This window comes from Gracilinanus agilis, chromosome 6 (genome assembly GCF_016433145.1).
Source record: "Gracilinanus agilis isolate LMUSP501 chromosome 6, AgileGrace, whole genome shotgun sequence".
In the NCBI taxonomy this organism is placed as follows: domain Eukaryota; kingdom Metazoa; phylum Chordata; class Mammalia; order Didelphimorphia; family Didelphidae; genus Gracilinanus; species Gracilinanus agilis.
Window position 1 is genome coordinate 216,092,802 of NC_058135.1, and position 21,674 is coordinate 216,114,475.

Consider the following 21,674-nt stretch of genomic DNA (forward strand, 5'->3'; position numbering starts at 1 on the left):
GGGGTAGTTCATTGAGTTTTTGGATGGTTCTGAACCTGAGTCATGTACAGTTCCAATATTTACCTTACTGACTCAGCCAGTATTGGGCAACAGGACATAAACAGGAGTCATTCATCTCAGTCTCTATAATCCTTCCTATCAAAGATCTAGCCTGGCCCTAGAATGTCTGTTCTCTGAGTTATGAGTCTTATGCTTTTCCTGTCCCCAGAGGGGATTATCCTTCTTCCTTTTTTTACTTTGTGTCACCCTACTGCAACTTCCAGAATTCCTTAATTACTATCATATGCTATGATACATTCTATTGCTTAATCTTAATAGAACCTTCTCAATAACAGCAATGAATAAAGGAGTCGCTCACCATCAGCTGTCAAACATGGAGAAGACTAGTGTCTATAAACACACATGGATAAAGGAAATTCTTTTAGAGTAATGTGAAACATCTTTCAGTAATGGACTTAACATTTTCAGCCATACCAATGACCTCAGCTTAAGGATAACATTAAGGGGAGTGGACCTATGAAGTTGGTCTTCCCAGATAACAAAACTCCTTCTACCCACATAGGTCAGTCTTTTCTCTGGAACTTACGGTCTTAGAAAATTGTCTAGAGCAACAGGAGGTCAAGTAAAGGGCTCAGCAGCAAATGGCCAGAACGTGACAGAGGTGGGACTTGAAATCAGGTGTTTCCTGGCTTGAAGGCCACCTTTCATTCCACTGATGTGCTACTTTTCACAAAGCAACATCACAGGTCTGAAATATTAGTGCTGTAAAATGCCTAAAAGACCAACTTATACCATGTTTTTTCTTTAATTACAGAGGAAACCAAAGCCCATAGAAGTGGTAAGATTTGTCTATGGTAACAAAATGAAGAAAGGGCAAAGCTAGGCCATAAACTTTTTAGATTGCACTATACTGTCTCTGGAGAAGGACATATACTTATGGACATGCACATTCATGAGTAAGCACACTCGATGATAGGGCTACAGACAATATTCTTACAGGATTCAGAACTGAAAGAGAACTTAATATATTTTCTAGACCGTTCCCATTTTGCAAAGGAGAAAACCGAGGTCCAATATTACATAAATAAAAACTGATAAATTTTGTCCTTAATTTTACACTCTTTTTTGGTAGAAATGTTTTTCCTAGTAGCTACTTATTATATTGAGAAAAAATCCTTCTATATTTAGTCTTAAAAAAAAAGTAGATTAATTACTATATTCCTGCTTCTACCCCTCCTCTCAGAGTAATTCCTTACATAGAGAATTTAAAAAGGGAAAAAAATTCAGCAAAACAAACTCCAAAGTCTAATGTAATATATTTATATATGTATACATAATATGTAATGTACGTAAGTTATAAACATAATATATACATATATTATATCTGTGGTTCTCAGTGTGATAACAATGACAGTAATAATAACAGCAACCATTCATATAGCATCATGTGTCAAGCGTTGTGTTAAATGCTTTACAAATATCACCTCATTTGATCCTCACAACAACTCCTCTAGGAGGTAGGTGCTATTATTATTCTCATTTTGCAGTTAAGGGAACTGAAGTAAACAGAGGTTAAATGACTTACCCGAGATCATACAGTTAGCAAGTATCTGAGTCTAGATTTGAACTTGTCTTCCTGACTCTAGACCCAGTGCTCTCTCCACCACATCATCTAGCTGCCTAGTTTCTTCTCATCTATCTTCGGCAATAAGTTTGGTCATTATAATTTTGTAGTATTCATTTCCAATTATTATGTTGTTTTCTAATTTACATATTTTTAACATTTATGTATGTTGTTTTCCTGGTTTTAATGAAGTTTTATTACCATTAGTAAATATTAGCCCTTATCAAAAATTTTTGAACTAATGATATATTTGTATGATTTCTTTAGGGCTTTTTTTTTTTTGCTGTTTTATTAAAAGGTTTTCTAATATTGCATTGCATAACTGGTTTAAATTATTTAGTTGTGATGATTAGTTTAAATGAATTGTAACTATTTAGTTAAATTATATTCAGTATTTTTTCATCTATATTCATTAGGAAAATTATCATTTTCATTCATTCATTCATATTCATTAAGAAAATGATCTTTTTTAGTGTTGTATTTCACATATCACTGTGCATAATATTCTCTTAGGATTCCTAATGTGGACTCTGACTTTTATTGAAATAAAATACGACTGTTGTATTGGGTTTGAAAAAAATGGGATTAATACTGGGGGGAGGGAGAATCTACTGGTTCTGTGGCTAAATAATTAATTCTTTATGACAAAACATGTAGAAACAGAAGTTTCTTGGAGATGGTGAATTGAAGCAAAGATTCCTGTTTCAAATACTAAAGAACCCTTTTGAATTACTTGCAAACTCTGAGATAATAGGATTCTAAGATATTTTCTCTCCTGGAATGACTCCCGAGGGGGATAACCACAATGGTGAAGAGATTGACAATCATTCCACATAAGAAATAGTTTTAGGAATTGTATATATTTTGCCAGGAGAAGAAAGGACACTTGTTTTACTTGAAGCCTTGACACGGAGAATTTGTTTTTCTTGGTTTTCAAAACCAGAACTAGGTTAACTACCTGGTAAGTTTAGAGAAGCCAATTTAAGTTTGCTATATAGGGGGAAATTCCTAACTGTTATATTATCCAAAAATTAATAAAGTATCTTATCATTAGGGACATTATCTTCATGACCACTTTTGGTCATGATAGTATGTATGTCATGAGATACCACAGAAGGAATTTCTACTGCAGGTAGAGAGACTAGACCCAATAACTTTGGAAGTCCTTTCTAATTCTGCTTACTGCTGAATTTCCTGTGTTAAAAATATTCAGAGTATGATTCTTAGACTTTTCAAGGTGTTACATTTTAGGAAGGATGTTGATAAATGAGAATGTTAAGTGTAGGCTAAAAGGATGATGAAGTGTCTTGAGATTATGTTAAAGAAGAATTGATGGAAAACTTTAAGAATTTTATCCTGAGGAGGTCAAGACTTGGCAGGTTGGGGTTGGGAAGGTATTTCTAAGGAGGATGATTGCTGTCTTCAAATATTTAAAGGACTGTTACATGGAAAAGAGATTAGAATTCTTTAACTTGCCGCTGGAGGGGTATAACTAAAAACAATAGGTAAAAGTCTAAAAAATGAACATTTAACATTTTGTGTTCTACATGGGCTTGATGGGGATATTATTGGGGATGTAGACACTAAATGATAACTCTAGTCCAACTATCAATAATATAGAATTAGGCCTTGATCAATGATACATATAAAACCAAGTGGAATTGTGCATCGACTAAAAGGGGGGTTGGGGGTTTTGGGGGAGAGGGAAAGAATATGAAATATGTAACTATGGGAAATATTCAAAATAAAAATTAAATAAAAAACATTTTGTGTTCTTTGCCAATCTGAAGGGTAAGCAATTTTGGAACTGCTTTAATTTACATATTTCTGATTATTAGTGACTTAGATGAAACCATAGTTCAACAAAGATGACTACCAGTGGCTCAGAAATTGCATCTACCAGTTTTAAAAGTGCCTTGTAATAGAGTTTGCTCAAACTCATTGAATGTCACCAGGTACTTTTTATTGTCTTCATCCTTTGTCATGAGCCTAAGACTGGTGGTTTCTGATGCTCTTATAATTCTAATCTGTAATTTTATCTTCAGTTACTTGCCTTTGTTTCCATTGTTTAAAAAATATCTAATTTGTCTATGAGTTCCTTATAGACCCACATTGATCTCTTTGGACACATCTCATTTTTGTCTCTTCAAAACCTGCTCCTTTCTGAAAAGTTCAGATCATGTTTCAGTACTTCTATGAAGTTTTGTTGGACTACAATATTCCAGCTTCATTGATGAGCTTCTCAAGTATTCGCTGTTTAGAACAAGCAATTTGAACCAGAAAATTGGACACTTTACCATGTTTTCCTGCATGGCTTCATTTACTGCTGGATAGCAACATGGACATTATTCCCATTTGGAAGTTGGGGACCACATTTTCTACATCTTTGGTAGCCCCAAAACATAAGAAGTACATAGTATGAAAGGGTCAATACATTTATAGAGAATGAATGATGTACATCTTGGAATATGGAGAGAGTACAAAGGCAGTACTCATGATAGTCATTAGAAGGAAATACATTGGGATAAAAGTAAGACTCATGTACCTTGTTTTTTTCTTCAGTTTTGGCTGCTTGTCTACAGGCCGGATGCCAGATGGATGTACCTGTAAATAAATTACTTAGAGTTAATTTATTTATTTTTCAGATCATGAATTCTGGGCAACTAGGTGGCACAGTGGATAGCACTGGGCCTGGAGTCAGGAAGACTTGAATTCAAGTCTAGTCTCAGACACTTTCTAGCTACATGATCCTGGTCAAGTAACTCTATGCTATCTACTTCAGTTTCCTCATTTTTCAAGAGCTGGAGAAGGAAATGGCAATCCACTCTAGCATCTTTGCCAAGGAAACTCCAAATGGAGTTAGAAAGAGTCAGACATGACTAAAACAACTGAGCAACAATATGAGACATTGATTCAAATTTCAACTCTGACACTTGTTAGCTGTGAAATCAAGTGTGTGATATGGTAAAAAGAGGTATAAAATGTGACTTCATATCTCTGATAGTCCTTGATATGCCACAGAGATTGCTTGGGTTCTAACAAGAAACTTACTCTCCATAGTCTTTAGTTCCCTCATCAGTAAGAATATTTAGGGAGGGAGTATGATCTCTTACAGCTTGAATTCCCATAACTATCTTAAAGAACTGGGGGTGGGGACAGGTTCCTTCTTTCATAAAGTGACAAATGGCATCTATCTAAAACCATCAGCAAGATTATCTGTAATGGGGACAAACTAAGACCCTTCCCAGTAAGATCATTAGTAAAACAAGGATATCTATTATCACCACTATTATTTAATATTGTACCAGAAATGCTTACTATATCAAATAAGAGAGGGAAAAGAAATTGAAGGGATTAGAATAAGCAATGAGTAAACAACTATCAGTCTTTTCAGATAATATGATGGTATACCAGAGAATTTCAGAGAACCAACCAAAAAACTAATAGAAATAATTAACTTCAGCAAAGTTGCAGGATATAAAATAAACACACACACATATCATTAACATTTCTATTTACCACCACCAAAGTCCAACAGCAAGAGATAAAAAAAATAAATTCCATTCAAAATAACTCTAGACAACAAAAATATCTGGGGTCATACCTACCAAAACAAATCCAGCACTATATAAACACAACTACAAAATACTCTTCACACAAATAAGTCAAACCTAAACAATTAGAAAAACTTTAATTGTTCATGAATTGGCAGAGCCAATACAGAGAAAATGACAATTCTACCTAAATTAATTTACCTTTTCAGGACATATCAATTAGAATATCTAAAAATATTTTATAGAACTAGAAAAAATTACAACAAAGTTCATTTTGAAGAAACAAAAGGCCAAGAATATCAAGGGAATTAATGAAAAAATATGAATGAAGGAAGCCAGGTTGTACTACATATCAAACTATACTATAAGATGGTGATCACCAAAATAATCTGGAACTGGCTAAGGAACAGAGTAGTAGAATAGTAGAATAACTTAGGTAATCAACACATTGCAGTTAATGTCAATAGCAACTAAGTGTTCAATAAGGCCAAAGATTAAAGCTTTTGGGGAAAGAACTTAAACTGTTGGGAAAATTGAAAAGTAGTATGACAGAGATTAGGCATAGACCAGTATCTCACACCATACACCAAGACAAATTCCATATGGAAACTTGATCTAGAAATAATGATGCCTTAAACAAATTAGAGGAAAATAGAAAAGTTTACCTATCAGACTTAAAGATAAGGGAAGACTTTATGAGACAAACAAGACATAGAGAACAATACCAAAAAAATGAAATAGATAATTTTTAGTATATTAAAGTTAAAAGGTTTTGTACAAATAATACTAATGCAACCAAATTTGAAGAAGATCAACAAATCTGGGGGAAATTTTATAGCACATATTTCTGGAAAAGCATAATTTCTCAAATATATAGAGAATTAAGTCAAATTTATGAGAATATAAAACATTTCCCAATTGAGAAATGGTCAAAGGATATGAACAGGCATTTCTCAGAGAAAGAAATTAAAACTATCCATAGCCATATGTAAAAAAGTGCTCCAAATCACTATTAAAAAAACAAACAAACCAAACCATTTTAGAATCAATAATGTGTATTGTTCTAAGGTAGAAGAATGGTAAGGGCTAGGCAATGGGGTCAAGTGACTTACCCAGGGTCATATAGCTGGGAAGTGTCTGAGGCCAGATTTGAACTTAGTACCTCCTGTCTCTATGTCTGGCTCTCAATCCATTGAGTTACCCAGCTTCCTTCCTCCAAATCACTATTGACTAGAGAATTGCAAATTAAATAAATTTTAAAAAAGCACTGTGGGATCTATGAAGGTCATGTAAGTAGGGCCTTTCGCTGGTAAATGTAAATGTCTTTCTTACTTAAAAATATTTAAGCTTCAAGAGCTAGTAGTATTTCACTAAAGTTAGGTGGCAAGATTGTCAACCCTCTGGGTAGCTTGCAATGCATTAAACTGCTCTGTTTTTTAATGAGATTTTCAGGTTGATGGATTAGGACCATAAGAAAGAGACTGAGTGTGACATTCTTTTTCTCCTTAAGTAATTTATTGGTAAAATTAAGTCATTGCTTCTCTCTACTTCAATTATATGTTAATTTATAAAGTTAACAGGTTTCTTATTTTGAATTTCCTCACTGCCATAAACCACAGTTAAGAGCCCAAACAACAAAAACTTACATAATAATCATAGGCCACATTTATAGACTGCTTTCCAACTGCAAAATGGACTTCTCCAATTGATTACACATAATCTTATAGATTTAGAGCTAGAGGGACCCTTGAGAACATCTAGTGAATTTTTCATTTCAAAAATCAGAAAACTGAGTCTCAGAGAAAAGTGGTTTGCCCCAATTAAACAGGCAGTAAGTACTGGAATTCAAGCCCTTTAAATACATTGTTCCCATCTAGCCCTCAATAGTCTATAAGAGGTACAGAACAGGGACTCTACTATATTGAATATAGAGCAGTGAATATTTAAGCTGGGAGGAACTTTAAAATGTAGATTCTTCTTATCTAGAAGAGTCCTTAGAATATAAAAATCTTGGGCCATTCAAATTTGAAACGATCCTGAAATATAAATCTTAGAACTTAAAAATATATTAGAACATTGTGTAAATCAGAAAAATCAGTCCTAAGAGGGAAAGAAACACATTGAAAGATATAACCCTTCAGTTACAAGATGTTAGCTTTCTTGATGCTTAACTCACATGAATATTTTGTCCTGTTAAACTACCAGCAAAAGTTTCTGAGAATATGCAATCTTAAAGCATTTGTCAGTAGAACGTGTTTTTCATAATAGGGCAAGAAGGGTCAATTATTATTTGTTCCCAAGATACAGGATGTTTATCTGGAGTGCAAAGTAAGGCAGACTATTTTTCAGTGGCCTAGAAAGGTTTATGAATTCTAGTAAACAATAAAATCAATACACATCACAGCAGAAATGGGAAAAATATTCGCTGATGTGAAATCTCATTCTTTATTTTTGCCTCATTTATTAGTAACCTGATAAATGCTATTGTTCTACCCCACAGAAAAAAGATGAACATATAGAAGCACTGGGATATGTGGATAATTCAGTAACTAAGCAACCTCCACAAGGGAACTTTCTAACCATTTACTAAGTCTTGTCCAATGGAATTCTTGCCCTACCCCTCTACACACCAACAGTCATGAATCCTCAAAGAAGAAACCCCTATAGGTATAGATCCATTTTATAATTATTTATCTTATTCTAATCCATGAAAATGATGTAAGAGTAAAGACCTGCCAAATGTTTTCTAACTTTTCTATTTGTTGTCGTATTAGATTCATACAATAATCCTAGAAGGGAGGTCATATGCTGTTAAACTGATTGTGGAGATGAAGAAAATGAAATTCAGATAAATGATGTGATATGCCCAGAATTCCATAGCTAATAAGGGTCAGAACAAGATCTGGTTATTCAATCCAGTGATTGATTAATTCTTCGTTTCTTTGTTTCTCTCTTTCTTCCTCTTTGTCTCTGTCTCTCTCTTACACTCTTGCCTTCTGCGTTAGGATGAACTCAAAGAAGAATGGCAAGAGGTAGGCAATAGGGTTAAGTGACTTGCCCAGGGTTACCAAGTTAGGAAATATCTGAGGCCATATTTGAACCCAGGTCCTTCCAACCCCAGGCCTGATGCTTTATCCATTATGCCATATTAAATAACCAATAATCCACTTGGTCATCTAGCTACCCCTATAGTTTCATATGTAGTATACTTTCACTGTGTTGTAATGCATCTTAGGTAGTAACAATAAACTGTAGGAACATAGTTAGGGATAGTCTGATTTCTAGGATTAGTTGAAGGAAGGGAATTTTGAGAGAAGTCCTGGGAAAGGATTCAGGGTAGAAAGGAATTGTGGGTTTACAACTGGAAATAACTAAACTTCACTTCCTTCTTGGATTTTGACCAAGCTGGAGGGAGGTTTGTCTCTGCCTACAATTCCCATCAGGTTGAAGGAGGAGTTTTGTTCTAAGAGATTCTCCCTGGAAAGTTAAGATTTTTGTGGAGAAAATCTTTGACATCCAAGTGGAGGGTTTGCTTGGAAGAAACTAATTTCCATCTGGCTGTGATCCATTTAGCAGAATTCTATTGGCTAAGGTAATTCAAAGCTTTCCACCTATAACTTTGAGTTACTTAGTACAGAAGCCAAACCCAGAGTTTTTTGCTTTTCTTTCTCTATTAATTATTGTTATTAAGTCAGATTAAGTCAGATAGCATTGGGGGTTGTCTTAGATAGCATAGGAAGATTAAGCAAGGCCTATAGAAGAAAACGAAGACTCTCTTTTCCAAAGAGACTTAGATAGTTGAGTTAGTTTGGATAGATTTAGAGTCATACTTACCAGTTCCCTTTATTCCTTTTAAAATAAACTTCATTTTTCATAAACCAAGGGTTTGTGCTTCACTGGTCCTGAGGAGATCCTAGGTGGGTTGTAACACCTAACATCCCTCTGGGACTCTTCCTCAATACAAAACAAGAACAATAACAACCATACTAATAATTGGTATAGCATTTACTTTTTTTTCTAGCAAGAGCTAGGAAGGTGGCACCATAGATACAGCACTATACCTGAATTTTGGGAAGATCTGAGTTTAAAACTTGTCTATAAGATTGGTTGTGTGACATCTGGGCAAGTCACCCAACTTCTGACTCCATTTCCTCAACAGTGAAACAAGAAAAATAACAGCCTCCATTTTCCAGAGTTGTTACAGGGATCTAATAAGATAATGTTTGTAAAGTAAAGTACATAGTAGTTGCTTTAAAAATGTTTTTTTTCCTTCCTTTCTCTAAGAATTATCATACAGACTCCTCATCTTATGTTGACTATAACTGTATTAGGAGAGTAATAATCATACATTTTAATGGATTTGTTGTTATTATTTTTTAGATTGAGGCATAAAGATGGTAAGTGAGTTACTTAAGGTCAAAGACTCTTAGAATGTTCGATCTGGAAAATACTTTAGAATAAATAATAGATCCTGGACCATACAAAAGAATTTTATAGATTACTGTGCCCATTTTTTTTGTATTTTATAGATGAGGAAATAAAGGCCTGAGGAAATTACATGATTTATTTAAGATGACAAGGGAAAAAGTGGAACCCAGATGTCCCAATACTCTCAGGAGGTAAATGGTCCTCCTAAGAGGTAATATTGCATTTTTCAAACCACTTTCTTCTTTCCCTGTGTTCTAGAAGGTACTCATAGAAGTGACTTGCATCAAATCAAATAAAGTGGAATGGACTTTGACAAAATTATGAAGTGGGCAAAGTTTGGTCTCCAATGTCTTCCCTCCATTCCAAGGGGACCAAGTCTTCTCATGTTGCTCTCTGCCTACTTAGATCTCAATCCTTTATCCAGGCAGAAACTTACCCAAGCCTCATTTCTCCATATAATACTTAACTAACATCTGGTCCTTTTCCTATCTCCTCCTCCTCTCACATTATCTATCTAGACATTTCTGACATGGGCCCTCTTAGTGCTTTGCTCCCAGAAGTTATGTGATCCTACAAAGCCATCCTCGTGCTAAAGCATAGTGCTAGTATACTAATATATATTCTTCTTTCATAGTAACAAGTTCAATTTAAGAAGTCTCTTTACAAGTAAAATGCCTTATACATTAAGGTTTATGAAAAACTTTACAAATATTATCTCATTTGATCCTTACAATAATTGTGGGAGGTAGGTTTATTATCTCCATTTTAAAGATGAGAAAACTGAGGTAGACAGAGGTAAATAACTTGCCCAGGATCACACAACTAGTAAGAATATGAGGCTAGATTTGAATTCAAGCCTTCCTGATTCCAGGTCCAGAACTCTATCTACTATTCAATTTAAGCTGCCTCTGTGGCAAGCTATTTGGCTAAAAGGCATCAAGAATATAAGATGCCACTATGATTGTTCTTTGTCATTGTTAACAACAAAAATCTTTGATTCAATAAAAGAAAGTGCCATGCTAAGAGCTCTCCTTCAGCAAAATGTTTTCTAAACTATAAAAAAGAAAACAACTTTGCTAAATGACTTTCTGATTATTTATCTGAACTGAGCCTTGAACAAGGAGAGATATGTTTGTCAAAGATGTTTGCTGCTGTCAATGGATAAAAACAATGAAGGTATCTAATGCTCTTGCTCAAAAGCTTCATTCATGTCCTATTCTTCATGACCTTGTTTAGAGTTTTCTTGGCAGATTTTGGAGTGGCCTGCCGTTTTCTTTTCCATCTCATCTTATAGATGAAGAAACTGAGGCAAATAATGTTAAGTGACTTTCCCAAAGTCACACAGAAAGTAATTGTCTGAGGTCAGATTTGAACTCAGGAAGATGAGTTTTCTGACTTTACGCCTGCCACTCTATCCATCAAGCCACCTAATTGCCCCTATCTAATATCAATCTACGTGGAAATAGGATTCTCTAAATATTGTAAAATCCTTTAGATGAGCAGTTCTTAAACTTTTTAGTTGGGAGGCTTTAGGGATCTTAAAAATTATTAAGGAGGTGTAGGTATGTGGATAGAGGACCAAGCCTGGAGATGGGAGGTACTGTGTTCAAATCTGGCCTCAGACAACTTCCTAGCCATGTGACCCCAGGCAAGTCACTTAACTCCAATTGTCTAGCTTCTCCACTCTTCTGCCTCAAAACCAATACTAAAAGCAAGGGTTAAAAAAGATTATTGAGGACCCCCTAAAAGCTTGCTTATGCAGATTATATGTATTTATATTCATCATATGTAAAATTAAAACATTTTAGGATTATATAAAAATAATTTTGACCTTACAGATTCCCTGAGTTTCACATACATTCAAGAATTCCTAGATGATACTTTGAGAACTTCTGTTCTAGTCACTCCTGTTTGTAGAAGTCATGGGTACTAATTGCAACAAGTCGTTAGACACTGAAGTCTCCTAAATGAAACTGATAATTATTCAAAAGAGTTGATACATTGTCCAGTCTTTTTCTATTTGGAAAGACAAGCCATAGAGCCATCCTAACAGTATTTGTGTGTGTCCCTGTCCTAAAGACAAATCATGGAATTTGAGAAGTAACTGTAATCCTCTTTTTATTTAATCAAAGCCCAAGCTTGTCCCTGGAATGAAGACTATCTTTTCACATCATTATTCTTCGGTTAGGCATCTGTGAATCATGAAATATTATAGTTGCCAAAGAATTTAAGCTGTAGCTCACCCAAAGGGCAAAAGAAATAAATGATGTATGGTGAGGTTGGATAGGCTGCAACATATTGCCAACAAAAAAATTGTATTTCAAAGGCAATATGAAAAATGTAAAATATTTGTAGAGCTGAAAAAGAAAGATGGTTAGTTATGGAAAACAAAAGTAAAGGATAAAAGACTTGTATCCCATTTGCTCAAAGGTTTTCAAAAAAGATCAAGAAAACTATGGAAAGTCCTCCAGTATTTTGGGGAGACCTTATGGGATATATTCACAGGAGGATATAGATGACTGTAGCACAGGATGAGAAGGTGGGCATGGGTTTTGCTATTGGAACTACATAGATAAGATCACAGTTTCACCAAAGTCAACAAGAGAGATATTGATGGGTAATGGCTTTCAGTGCCAATAAAATTGCAATGGATATACTGTAGGCTGGGTCTGTCTGTGGATAGGATCTGTACTGCAGACAAACATTAGAAGCAAAGAATGTTAAAGCTAGAATATTACTACATAAGACACAATATTAGACCAGGAAGTGACATTAGAATATATAATATTAAGCCTGGAAAGGTCCTTAGACAACGTCTACTCCAATCTTCTCCGTTTAAAAATGAAAAAAAAGTAAGGTCAGAGAAGGTAAAATGATTTATCCAAAAGTTACCCAACTGATGACAGGGCTGGGGTTAGAACCCAGTTCTCTTGATTCACAGTCTAGTCCTCTATATCATGTCAAGTGTTTTTGCCCCTTTTGACCTAACTCTGCTCATGTGCAATGCCACAGAGCCTTTATTCATTCAATTAAATAGCTTGTGTCTTAGAATTCCCACCCTGTAGGCTATTGTTTCCCATGAGTAAGTTACTGTCTTTAAAAGAGCCCTGGAAAGAGTCAAGAATGAGTGTGCAGAGGAAGTTGGTGAGGAGAGGGAGGGTGGCAGGGAGAGAGGGAAGAGGTCTGGACTATCTGGACAATTTCATACCCTCAGGAAAAAAGCCTTGTTTTAGGGGGGTGAGATCAGTCAAAATGCTTCCTTTCACAAAATATTTATAACAATGAATATGAGCCTGGTTTCTGTCGACAAAAGGAGCAATGGAAAATATTTGAAGCAGTTTATATTAGTAATCTGTATTTGAATGTAACTGGTATCAGAAAAAATAGGGCTGTGCTTTTAAGAAAAGGATAACTGAGATCATAAAGCGATTATGTTTTAGATCTGGTCAGACTTTGAAGGGAAAATATCATAAATGAGGGTGTGTGGCATTATTAAAACCTTTGGAGGTGATATTTGAAACCAAATTTGATGTCTCATCCTTCCTAATGATTCTAACTAGTTGATTTGGAATCACCTTCACAATAGCAAAATTCTCAAATCCATTTATTTGACTGATCAAAGTATTAAGTAAATAAATATAATAATCAATCACAAAATGTTTAAAGTAGAAAAGTAGAAGTTGGGACACTGATTTAAAATATGCAAAAAAATTACATGACTCTCTCCATTATTTTAGCTATGTGACACCTAAAATTTTAATCACTTTCTTATATTATTGACATTGTACTTCTTGGTATAGGGCATAGTAGAAGCACATTAGGTTTGGTCTCAAAGGGTATCATTTGATATATATTGTTGAAATCATTATCTGGGATAAGATGGATGCCACCTTGACTAAAAGGGATGGCAGTTGAGAGATTTGGAATGTTCCCAGGTGTCGTGAGCCAGGAGCAAAAGTTGGTTGGCTCCACCCTATAAATACCCTCTAAGAACTAGAGTTGGGGGTCTGAGAACTCAGAGCTGAGACTTGAGCAAACTTCTCTTGGAGCAAGAACTGGGCAGAGGGAGGTGAAAGGTAAAGGGTGGTAAAAGAAGAAGAGGGTAGGCTTGAACCTGAACCTGTAAACTGTGCTTGACTGTGAGAGAGCTAGTGATCCATCAATATTATTGGTAGTAGAGCTGAGAGAATATACAGATCATCAATCAACATCGACATCAATAGCCTTCCCTTATCTCTGACTTGGCTATGGCCAAGCTAGGTCAGAGTTATTGAGAGGGTAAATACCTCATGGCTCTACCAGCCTAGCAATCTCCAGGCCTGATCAATGATTAGCATAGTAGCCAAATAATAGCAATAGGGTTTCTAATCCCCAAACCTATTACCTTGTTATTCTTTCCCCACTAATAATTAATATAGTGATTTAACAAGTACCTTCCTGAGAGGTTATTCTATCAAAGCCTTTAGGAAGGGAGAATCAATACGCAGTCAGATACCAATGTTTCCAAATCCAATCAATAGTCTATCAACAATTAATCCAACCCCAGGTTGGGCCTAGTGAGGTTAACCATCTACCTAATCTCTCAAGGGGTTCCAACCTGGGCAACTGTTAGAAGGAAGCAATTGACAGGCTTACCCAATTAAGCCTGTCAGAGAGAGAGAGAAGAGAGATAAATCAAATCAATAGCTAGTGTGAGAGGAGTGGGTGTTCCTCCTTCACCAATAGTAACTGGCTTAGGCCTTGGGCTCTGGATCCCTCCTTCATTCATACTATCCCTAAGATTTATATACCAGCCATCCTCCCTGATCTAGAGAGGAAGATCTAGTAGGAAATATATACAAAGATATCTCCTGGCTTTATTCCTTTTTAACAATATCAATTAATTACAATTACAATTTAATATATCAACTAATTAATAATATGTTAACATAATTTTTGCATAGTCCTCTCTGTGCTATTTATTATCTGTAGCATTTAAAACAAATCATTTTCTCTAAATCTGTTTCCTCATGGAGTGTCTTTCTGTCATTTTTCCTGGTGGTCTTGATGCTGTGTACTCTCCAACTGGACCTCCATCTCCCCAGCCCTGGTGATCCCTGTGCTGACTGTTGAGAGTTCACCATCTCTAGCTGGACTTTACTACCTAACTTTCCCATCTTCCTGCCATGCTGCAGATGTATAATTAGGGATTCTTCCCCTAATTTAACTCTTATTTTGGGCACACTTATGAACACTACCAGAAACCAAATCAAGACTACTTTTACTTCTGAAAAGAGCATATCAACTTATTGTCCTATAACTCCCTTTGCCAATCATGTGATTCCAGCCTTCCCTGGCCACTAGTCAGTCCACTGTGACTGTATATGCTATCTCCTCCAATTGGAATGTAAGTTCCTTGAAGGCAAGGACTTTTTCATTTTTATGTCTGTATACTCAAAACTTCACAGTGCCTAGCACATAATAAGTGCTTATTAAAACTTTTTGATTTATTTTTCCATTCATTTATTCACTGATTCATTGATTCATTTATTCTTTCATGTAAAATAAAGTAGACTGGATGATCGTTAGATTCTCTTATGGTTCCAAATCTTATGATTCTATGACATAGTTTAATCATGAACTTTAAACTGAAACATTTACATTTAAAATTTTGTATTTCCCCATCTTGTGAACAATTCCTCATGCTCTATGCCTCCTATATCACCCAAATCTTTATTTTTTTTACCTTGAAGATACATTTCCTCGCCTTCTGCAAACATCTGGCTGCACCTGACACATAACGCACAAGAAGGATGATAGTGTTTTTCTCCTGCCTGTTAAAAAAAAAAAAAGAGAGAGAGAAGTAAATTATAGGCTTTCTACTCAAGTTAATGATATGCAAAGCATTGGAAATATTATGCATGTGGCAATAGCATGCTTCTGGCAAGGAAACAAGAGAAATTGCTTGTAAGCACTTAGGTATGCCTGGCCTCATCCTCAGTAGGTGGTTCTAGTCCCATTTCAATGGTGCTGAAGGTAGGCTACAGAAGCAACATGGTCATGGAGAGACTGTTTTCTTGAAGTCACTGAATCAGACCCAGTCCCAGTAATTTGCTATATCTGGAAACTTGTGAAAGTCATTGAACAGATTTGAGCTTCAGATCCTTCATCTGCAAAATGAAGGAGGATGGATGAGCTTGATCTCAAGGTTCCTTCTAGCAATAAGTTTACTACCATACTAGAAAAAGTATGGAGATACTTCATGTCAGGCGATCTGAGATCTAGTGTTACTGATCGGATGAGTGACCTCGAGAAAAATCACTACTCTTCTGATCCTCAGTTTCCTTATCTATAAGAGCAAGGTGTTGGAGTAGCTGGTCTCTAAGAACCACTGAGCACTAGATGCTAGGAGTTTGATCTCTCTGGACCTTAGTTTACTCCTCAGTAAAAATGACTATATGCTCTCAATGTTTCCCTTTTAGATACAAAAGAAAAAAGGGGCAGGGGAGGAAATGTGAAGATCACATTTAAACTCAATGATGAGGCAAATTTTTTATAGTGGAAAGAATTCAGAAGCTCTGGGTTCAAATCTTAGCTCTGCTTTTGGTGACAGCAGAGTTAAAAATTACTTAACCTTAGTGTTCTCATATATAATATGCAGAAAATAACACTCCTATTATTTCACACTTCTGTTGAAACAATTTTTAAAAAGGTAATTTGTTAAAGTTTTTCAAAACCACAAAGTTGTTCTTTTTAAAATGGCCTCCTTGAGGGGGGCAGCTAGGTAGCTCAGTGGATTGAGAGTCAGGCCCAGAGATGGGAGGTCCTGGGTTCAAATGTGGCCACAGACACTTCCTAGCTGTGTGACCCTGGGCAAGTCACTTAACCCCCATTGCTTGGCCTTTACCACTCTTCTGCCTTGGAAACAATACACAGTATTGATTCCAAGATGGAAGGTAATTGTTTAATTTTTTTTAATTGTTTTATTAAGACTCTAAAGTACAAATTGCCAAATGAGTACATTTGCTAGAAAAGTATCTAACTCCATGTGGCTTTTAGAAATTATCATACATAGATGATGCAGATTACATAGCTATCCCACCCTCACTCCCATTTTAATGTGTAAAATGTCTCAGCTAAGCCACATGGTTATGCAAACTGAGAATAAAGAAGGAAAGTGGTCACTGTTCTCAGCCATGGCCAGCCAGGGTCTCCAACTATCAGCTTTATGACTTCAAGACAATAACCAGTCTTTTGGGACCCCCTGTATTAAGTTATGGATTCTTACTCCATGTTAGTAAGAGCATTGATAAGCAGGATTGCATCCAGAGGAGGGAAATAGAGGTAGAGACAGGACTGCAGGGCATGATATACATGGACTGGGTGAAAACACTGGGGATGCTTAACCTGGAGAAGATTTAAAGAGTATGAAAGAATGATGATAGTCCTTTGAAAACTGGAAAACTACTCTCTGCATGTCTCTCAAGGGCACTTTGATAGGTATATGGAGGAACAAAACAAAAGGGTATTGCCAATGTAAATGAGAAGAGATAAGGGCCTGAACTAGGGTGCTGACTATATGAGGGAGAAGAAATGGTATATGGGAGAGATGATGTGGAGATAGAAATGATGAGATATGGCATCCAATTGGATATTTAGGGTGAGGAAGAGGGAAGAATCAAGGATGAAAGTGAGGTTCTATATGGAGGTGACTAGAAGGACAGAAGTGCCTTGAATGGTAATAGAAAAAAATTTGAAGAGGGTTGCGTCTGGGGGGAAAAATAATGATTTCTGTTTTGGACATGTTTAGCTGAGCACATGGTTAACACAAAGTAGATGATTACTGCATGCTTGTTGATTGTTTGACTAAAGGACTTGGACTAGATTAAGCTCAAAAAATCCTTTCCAGAATTGATGAACTCAGTGCAAATTGGAGTATAATTTTCCTACTTTTCTATTTTTTTGAAATATGCAGAACACGGAAATATGTTTTGCATGATTTCACATTCATAATTGCCATCATATTGCTTTACTTCTCAGTGGGTGGGGGAAGGGTTGTTAGGGACGGATTTTAGAACTCAAAATTTAAAAAGAAAAGAATGTTAAAATAAATAAAAATTAAGAACAAAACAAAACAAAAAATCCTTTTCAGATCTAAACCTCTGATCTTGTGACTGACTTTTGAATGATTATGAGTCTGCCAAATGAAGAAATTCTTAGAAGGTGAGGGCAAGCATACATACTGGAGATCTAATATCATTGAACCACAGAGTAGGGGCACTATAAGGGCATGTCAATTACTCAGAATCTGAATTCTACTCTTTCCTCTGCCATTAACTTGAAGTAAGACCTGACAACTCACAAATTTTCAAAACTTCCATTTTCTTGTCTGTAAAATGATGAAGACACGTAAAATGGATTCTTTTATACCAACTTAAACATTGTTTAAATTCTAAGTTCTTTTCTAACTCTAACATTCTATAATTGAAACTATGTTTAAAGAACACTTTCATGATGCAAAACATAATGCAATTTACAAATGTGGTGGCCAAGCCCCATTCAAATCAATTTTATAATTAAGATGCCAAATCTTGCTGCTTCTACCTTCATTCTTTTTATTTTTATTTTTAAATTATATTTTTATTTTGAATATTTTCCCATAGTTACATGTTTCATGTTCTTTCCCTCTTCCCAAACTCCCCTACCCCCCCCTTAGCTGATGCACAATTCCACTGGGTTTTACATGTATCATTGTTTAAGACCTAATTCCATATTATTGATAGTTGGACTAGAGTTATCATTTAGTGTCTTCATCCCAAAAAATATTCCCATCAGCCCATGTGTTCAAGCAGTTGTTTTTCCTCTGTGTTTCTCCTCCCACAGTTCTTCCTCTGAATGTGGCTAATTTTCTTTCTCATAAGTCCCTCGGCCTTGCTCTGGATTCTTTCATTGCTGCTAGTAGAGAAGTCTGTTATGTTTTATTGTACCACAGTGTATCAGTCTCTGTGTATAATGTTCTGCTGGTTCTGCTCCTTTCACTCTGTATCAAAACCTGGAGGTCATTCCAGTTCACACAGAATTCCTCTAGTTCTTTATTCCTTTGCTGCTTCTACCTTCAAAATATCTTTGGCATCCTACTCCTCTCCATTCACAGAGATAATGCATCTTAATGTATGTAGGCTGCATAGGAGTGGTGGTCTGACCACACTATTCAAGAGACCAGGAAGCCATCAATCACAATGCAGTTCTTTATTGAGAGAGAGAGAAAAACCTGGGGAAAAGTCCTCATATCCTTGACCTGCTACTTACTCCATTAGAAACCCCTCTCTAACTGCAACAGAATTCAGTTGGAAGGCTCTCTTCTCAGTTAGAGGTTCTAATTCACATAAACAAACAGATTCTGTTGGAATACTCTGGTCAGGATTTAGTTAGAGCTTCTAATCTGCATATTCACTCAGAGTGCAAATAGATATATGGTACATGGGATAAGGTTTGCAGAAAGTGGCAGAAAGCATAAACTTATTAATATCTTAAAGTATGAACTTGAAGGGCACATTCCACAATCCTCAAAATACTTTGTATAGTAAAGACATAAGTTGTTTCTGTCTCACTCCCCTTGTGTTTTGAATGGGATGAGGCAATCCTCGGAGAGATAAAAATTACTAGGCATAATTCATTTTGGACATATTAATAACTATTACTTTGTGAATAATACTCACTCCATAGAGAGAATAATTTTTCACTCCATATAAACCTTCCAATTTTAATTTTCAAAGTTGTGTTATTCTCACCTGCCTCCCCCATATGTAACAACAACAACTAATAAGATTGCTAACTAGACAAGCTCCATCTTCAAGAGGTCTTCAAGAGACTTCCGGTTAAGATGGCGGCAGAGTAAGGAGCAGCTGCTCGATCTCTCCTAACCGATGCATACAAAACTCCTCAAGGGGACATAAAAAGGAACCAAAACGATCAAAGGAACACCACAACGGGTGCAGCATTGAAGGTATGCAGAATTGGAGCATTTTCACGCTACAAAGGGGTGAAACAGCTCTCACTAAAAAGGGAGAGGAAGAAGCTACTCCACCCCCCCACACACACCACCCACAGCGCCAAGGCCAAAGCACAAGAGTGAAAGCAGGATTGGGGCAACCAGTAAACCACTAGCAGCCCCAGGGCTTGTACCTGTGAGCTGCAAGACATGGGACCCCAAGAGGCTGGGGGGACACATGGATTTTCCCCTGAGGAGCTGCCCCGGGTGTGAATCTCTAAAGCAGGGAATTTCCCCAGCGCCTTTGTGGGTGAAAGTGCTGCCCAGGGGCATGAATGAAAAGCCCTAAAGCAGGGACTTTCCCGAGCTTATGTGCGGGTGAAGGCAGGGCCCTGGGAGTGAATTGAGATCTCCAGGGCAGGATAGGACATCCAGTGAGGACCCGGTGCAGACGGGAGCCTGGCTGTGGAAGCAGCCCCAAAGACTGCTGAAGGAGCCTCGGGCAGAGGGGCAGACCAGGGACTACCAGGAGGCTTGACCCCAGGACAAGAAGACCAGAGCCATCGGGAGCTTAGAGGGGGCAGGCAGACCCTGAGTGTGAAGACAAAGCTGAAAAGGGACGGGGTTAACAATGGCAACACAGAAGAAAAAGATTAGTAAGAAAAATGCTGGAACACTCGACAACTTTTACACAGAGAAAATCTGGACCACAGAGGAGGACAAACAAATAACCAAACCTTCCCCCCCAAAAAATGAAAGCTGGTCACAAGATATTGAAGAGTTCAAACATGAGATGTTGAAGAAGATGGAAAAGAAGAAGAAATCTGGCAAGAAAATAACAGTTTAAAAGGCAGAATTTCGCAATTGGAAAGTGAGGCAAGTCAATTGAAGACCAGAAATGACCAGACTGAAAAGGAAAACCAAAAGATTATAGCCAAAAACCAAAAGATTATAGCCGAAAACCAGTCCTTAAAGGCTAGAATCGAACAATTAGAAACCAATGATCTCTCAAGACAACAAGAACAAATAAAACAAAGTCAAAAGACTGATAAAATAGAAGGAAACATGAAATATCTCAATGACAAAGTGACAGACCAAGAAAACCAGGCTAGAAGAGACAATTTGAGAATCATTGGTCTTCCAGAAAAGGCAGAAATTAATAGAAACCTGGACTCCATACTTAAAGAAATTATTCAACAAAATTGCCCCTGAAGTTCTACAGCATGAGGGCAATATAGACATTGAAAGATCCATAGAACACCCTCTACACTTGATCCAGATAAGACAACATCCAGAAATATAATTGCCAAATTCAAGAGCTTCCAAGTAAAAGAAAAAAATCTTACAAGAAGCCAGAAAGAGACAATTCAAATATCAAGGAGCACCAATAAGGATCACACAGGATCTGGCAGCCTTCACACTAAAAGACCACAAGGCTTGGAATACAATATTCAGAAAGGCAAGAGAGCTGGGCCTTCAGCCACGGATCAACTACCCATCGAAACTGACTATATACTTCCAGGGGAAAGTATGGGAATTCAACAAGATAGAAGATTTCCAAGTTTTTGCACAAAAGAGACCAGGACTAAATGGAAAGTTTGATACCCAACCAAAAAAACCAAGAGAAACATGAAAAGGTAAATAAGAAACAGAGGGAAAAGAAAGAAAGTTCATAATTTTTTTAAAATTGACTCTTTAAGGGCTTAAAAAAGATCTAATTATCTGTATTACTAGGTGGAGAAATGCTATGTATAATTCTCTGTAGTGAACTCTATTCACTATTATAATATTCACTATTATAGCAACCAGAAGAATAATTCATAGGGAGAGGACAGGATACTGAATGGTCTAAGATGACATGGGGGGGTGGGAAAGAGGGGGGAACAGTAGGGGACACCAAGAAAAATCTGAGTAAATAAGAAAAATAGGGTATTCTATTACACACAAAGAGGGCATGGGAAGAGAAGGGGATAAATACTATCACAAGAAGGAGAGTAAGAGAGCCTTAAGAGGTAATAATCAAACCTTACTCTCAGTGTAATCAACTGGGAGAGGGAAGAGTGACTTTATTATCCATTCAGATAAAAAACTTTATCTA

General features: G+C 36.4%; 1 protein-coding gene across 1 annotated transcript in view; it reads right to left on the reverse strand.

The window, feature by feature from the left end:
• Positions 1–21,674, reverse strand: part of ABLIM2 (actin binding LIM protein family member 2) — a 242,968-nt gene that overhangs the window by 96,040 nt on the left and 125,254 nt on the right. The window contains exons 7-8 of the mRNA XM_044681548.1: positions 15,332–15,419; positions 4,170–4,228 (exon numbers count right to left, since the gene is read on the reverse strand). Of these exons, the coding sequence (XP_044537483.1) occupies positions 4,170–4,228; positions 15,332–15,419 (147 nt within the window). The remainder of the gene's footprint in view (positions 1–4,169; positions 4,229–15,331; positions 15,420–21,674) is intronic.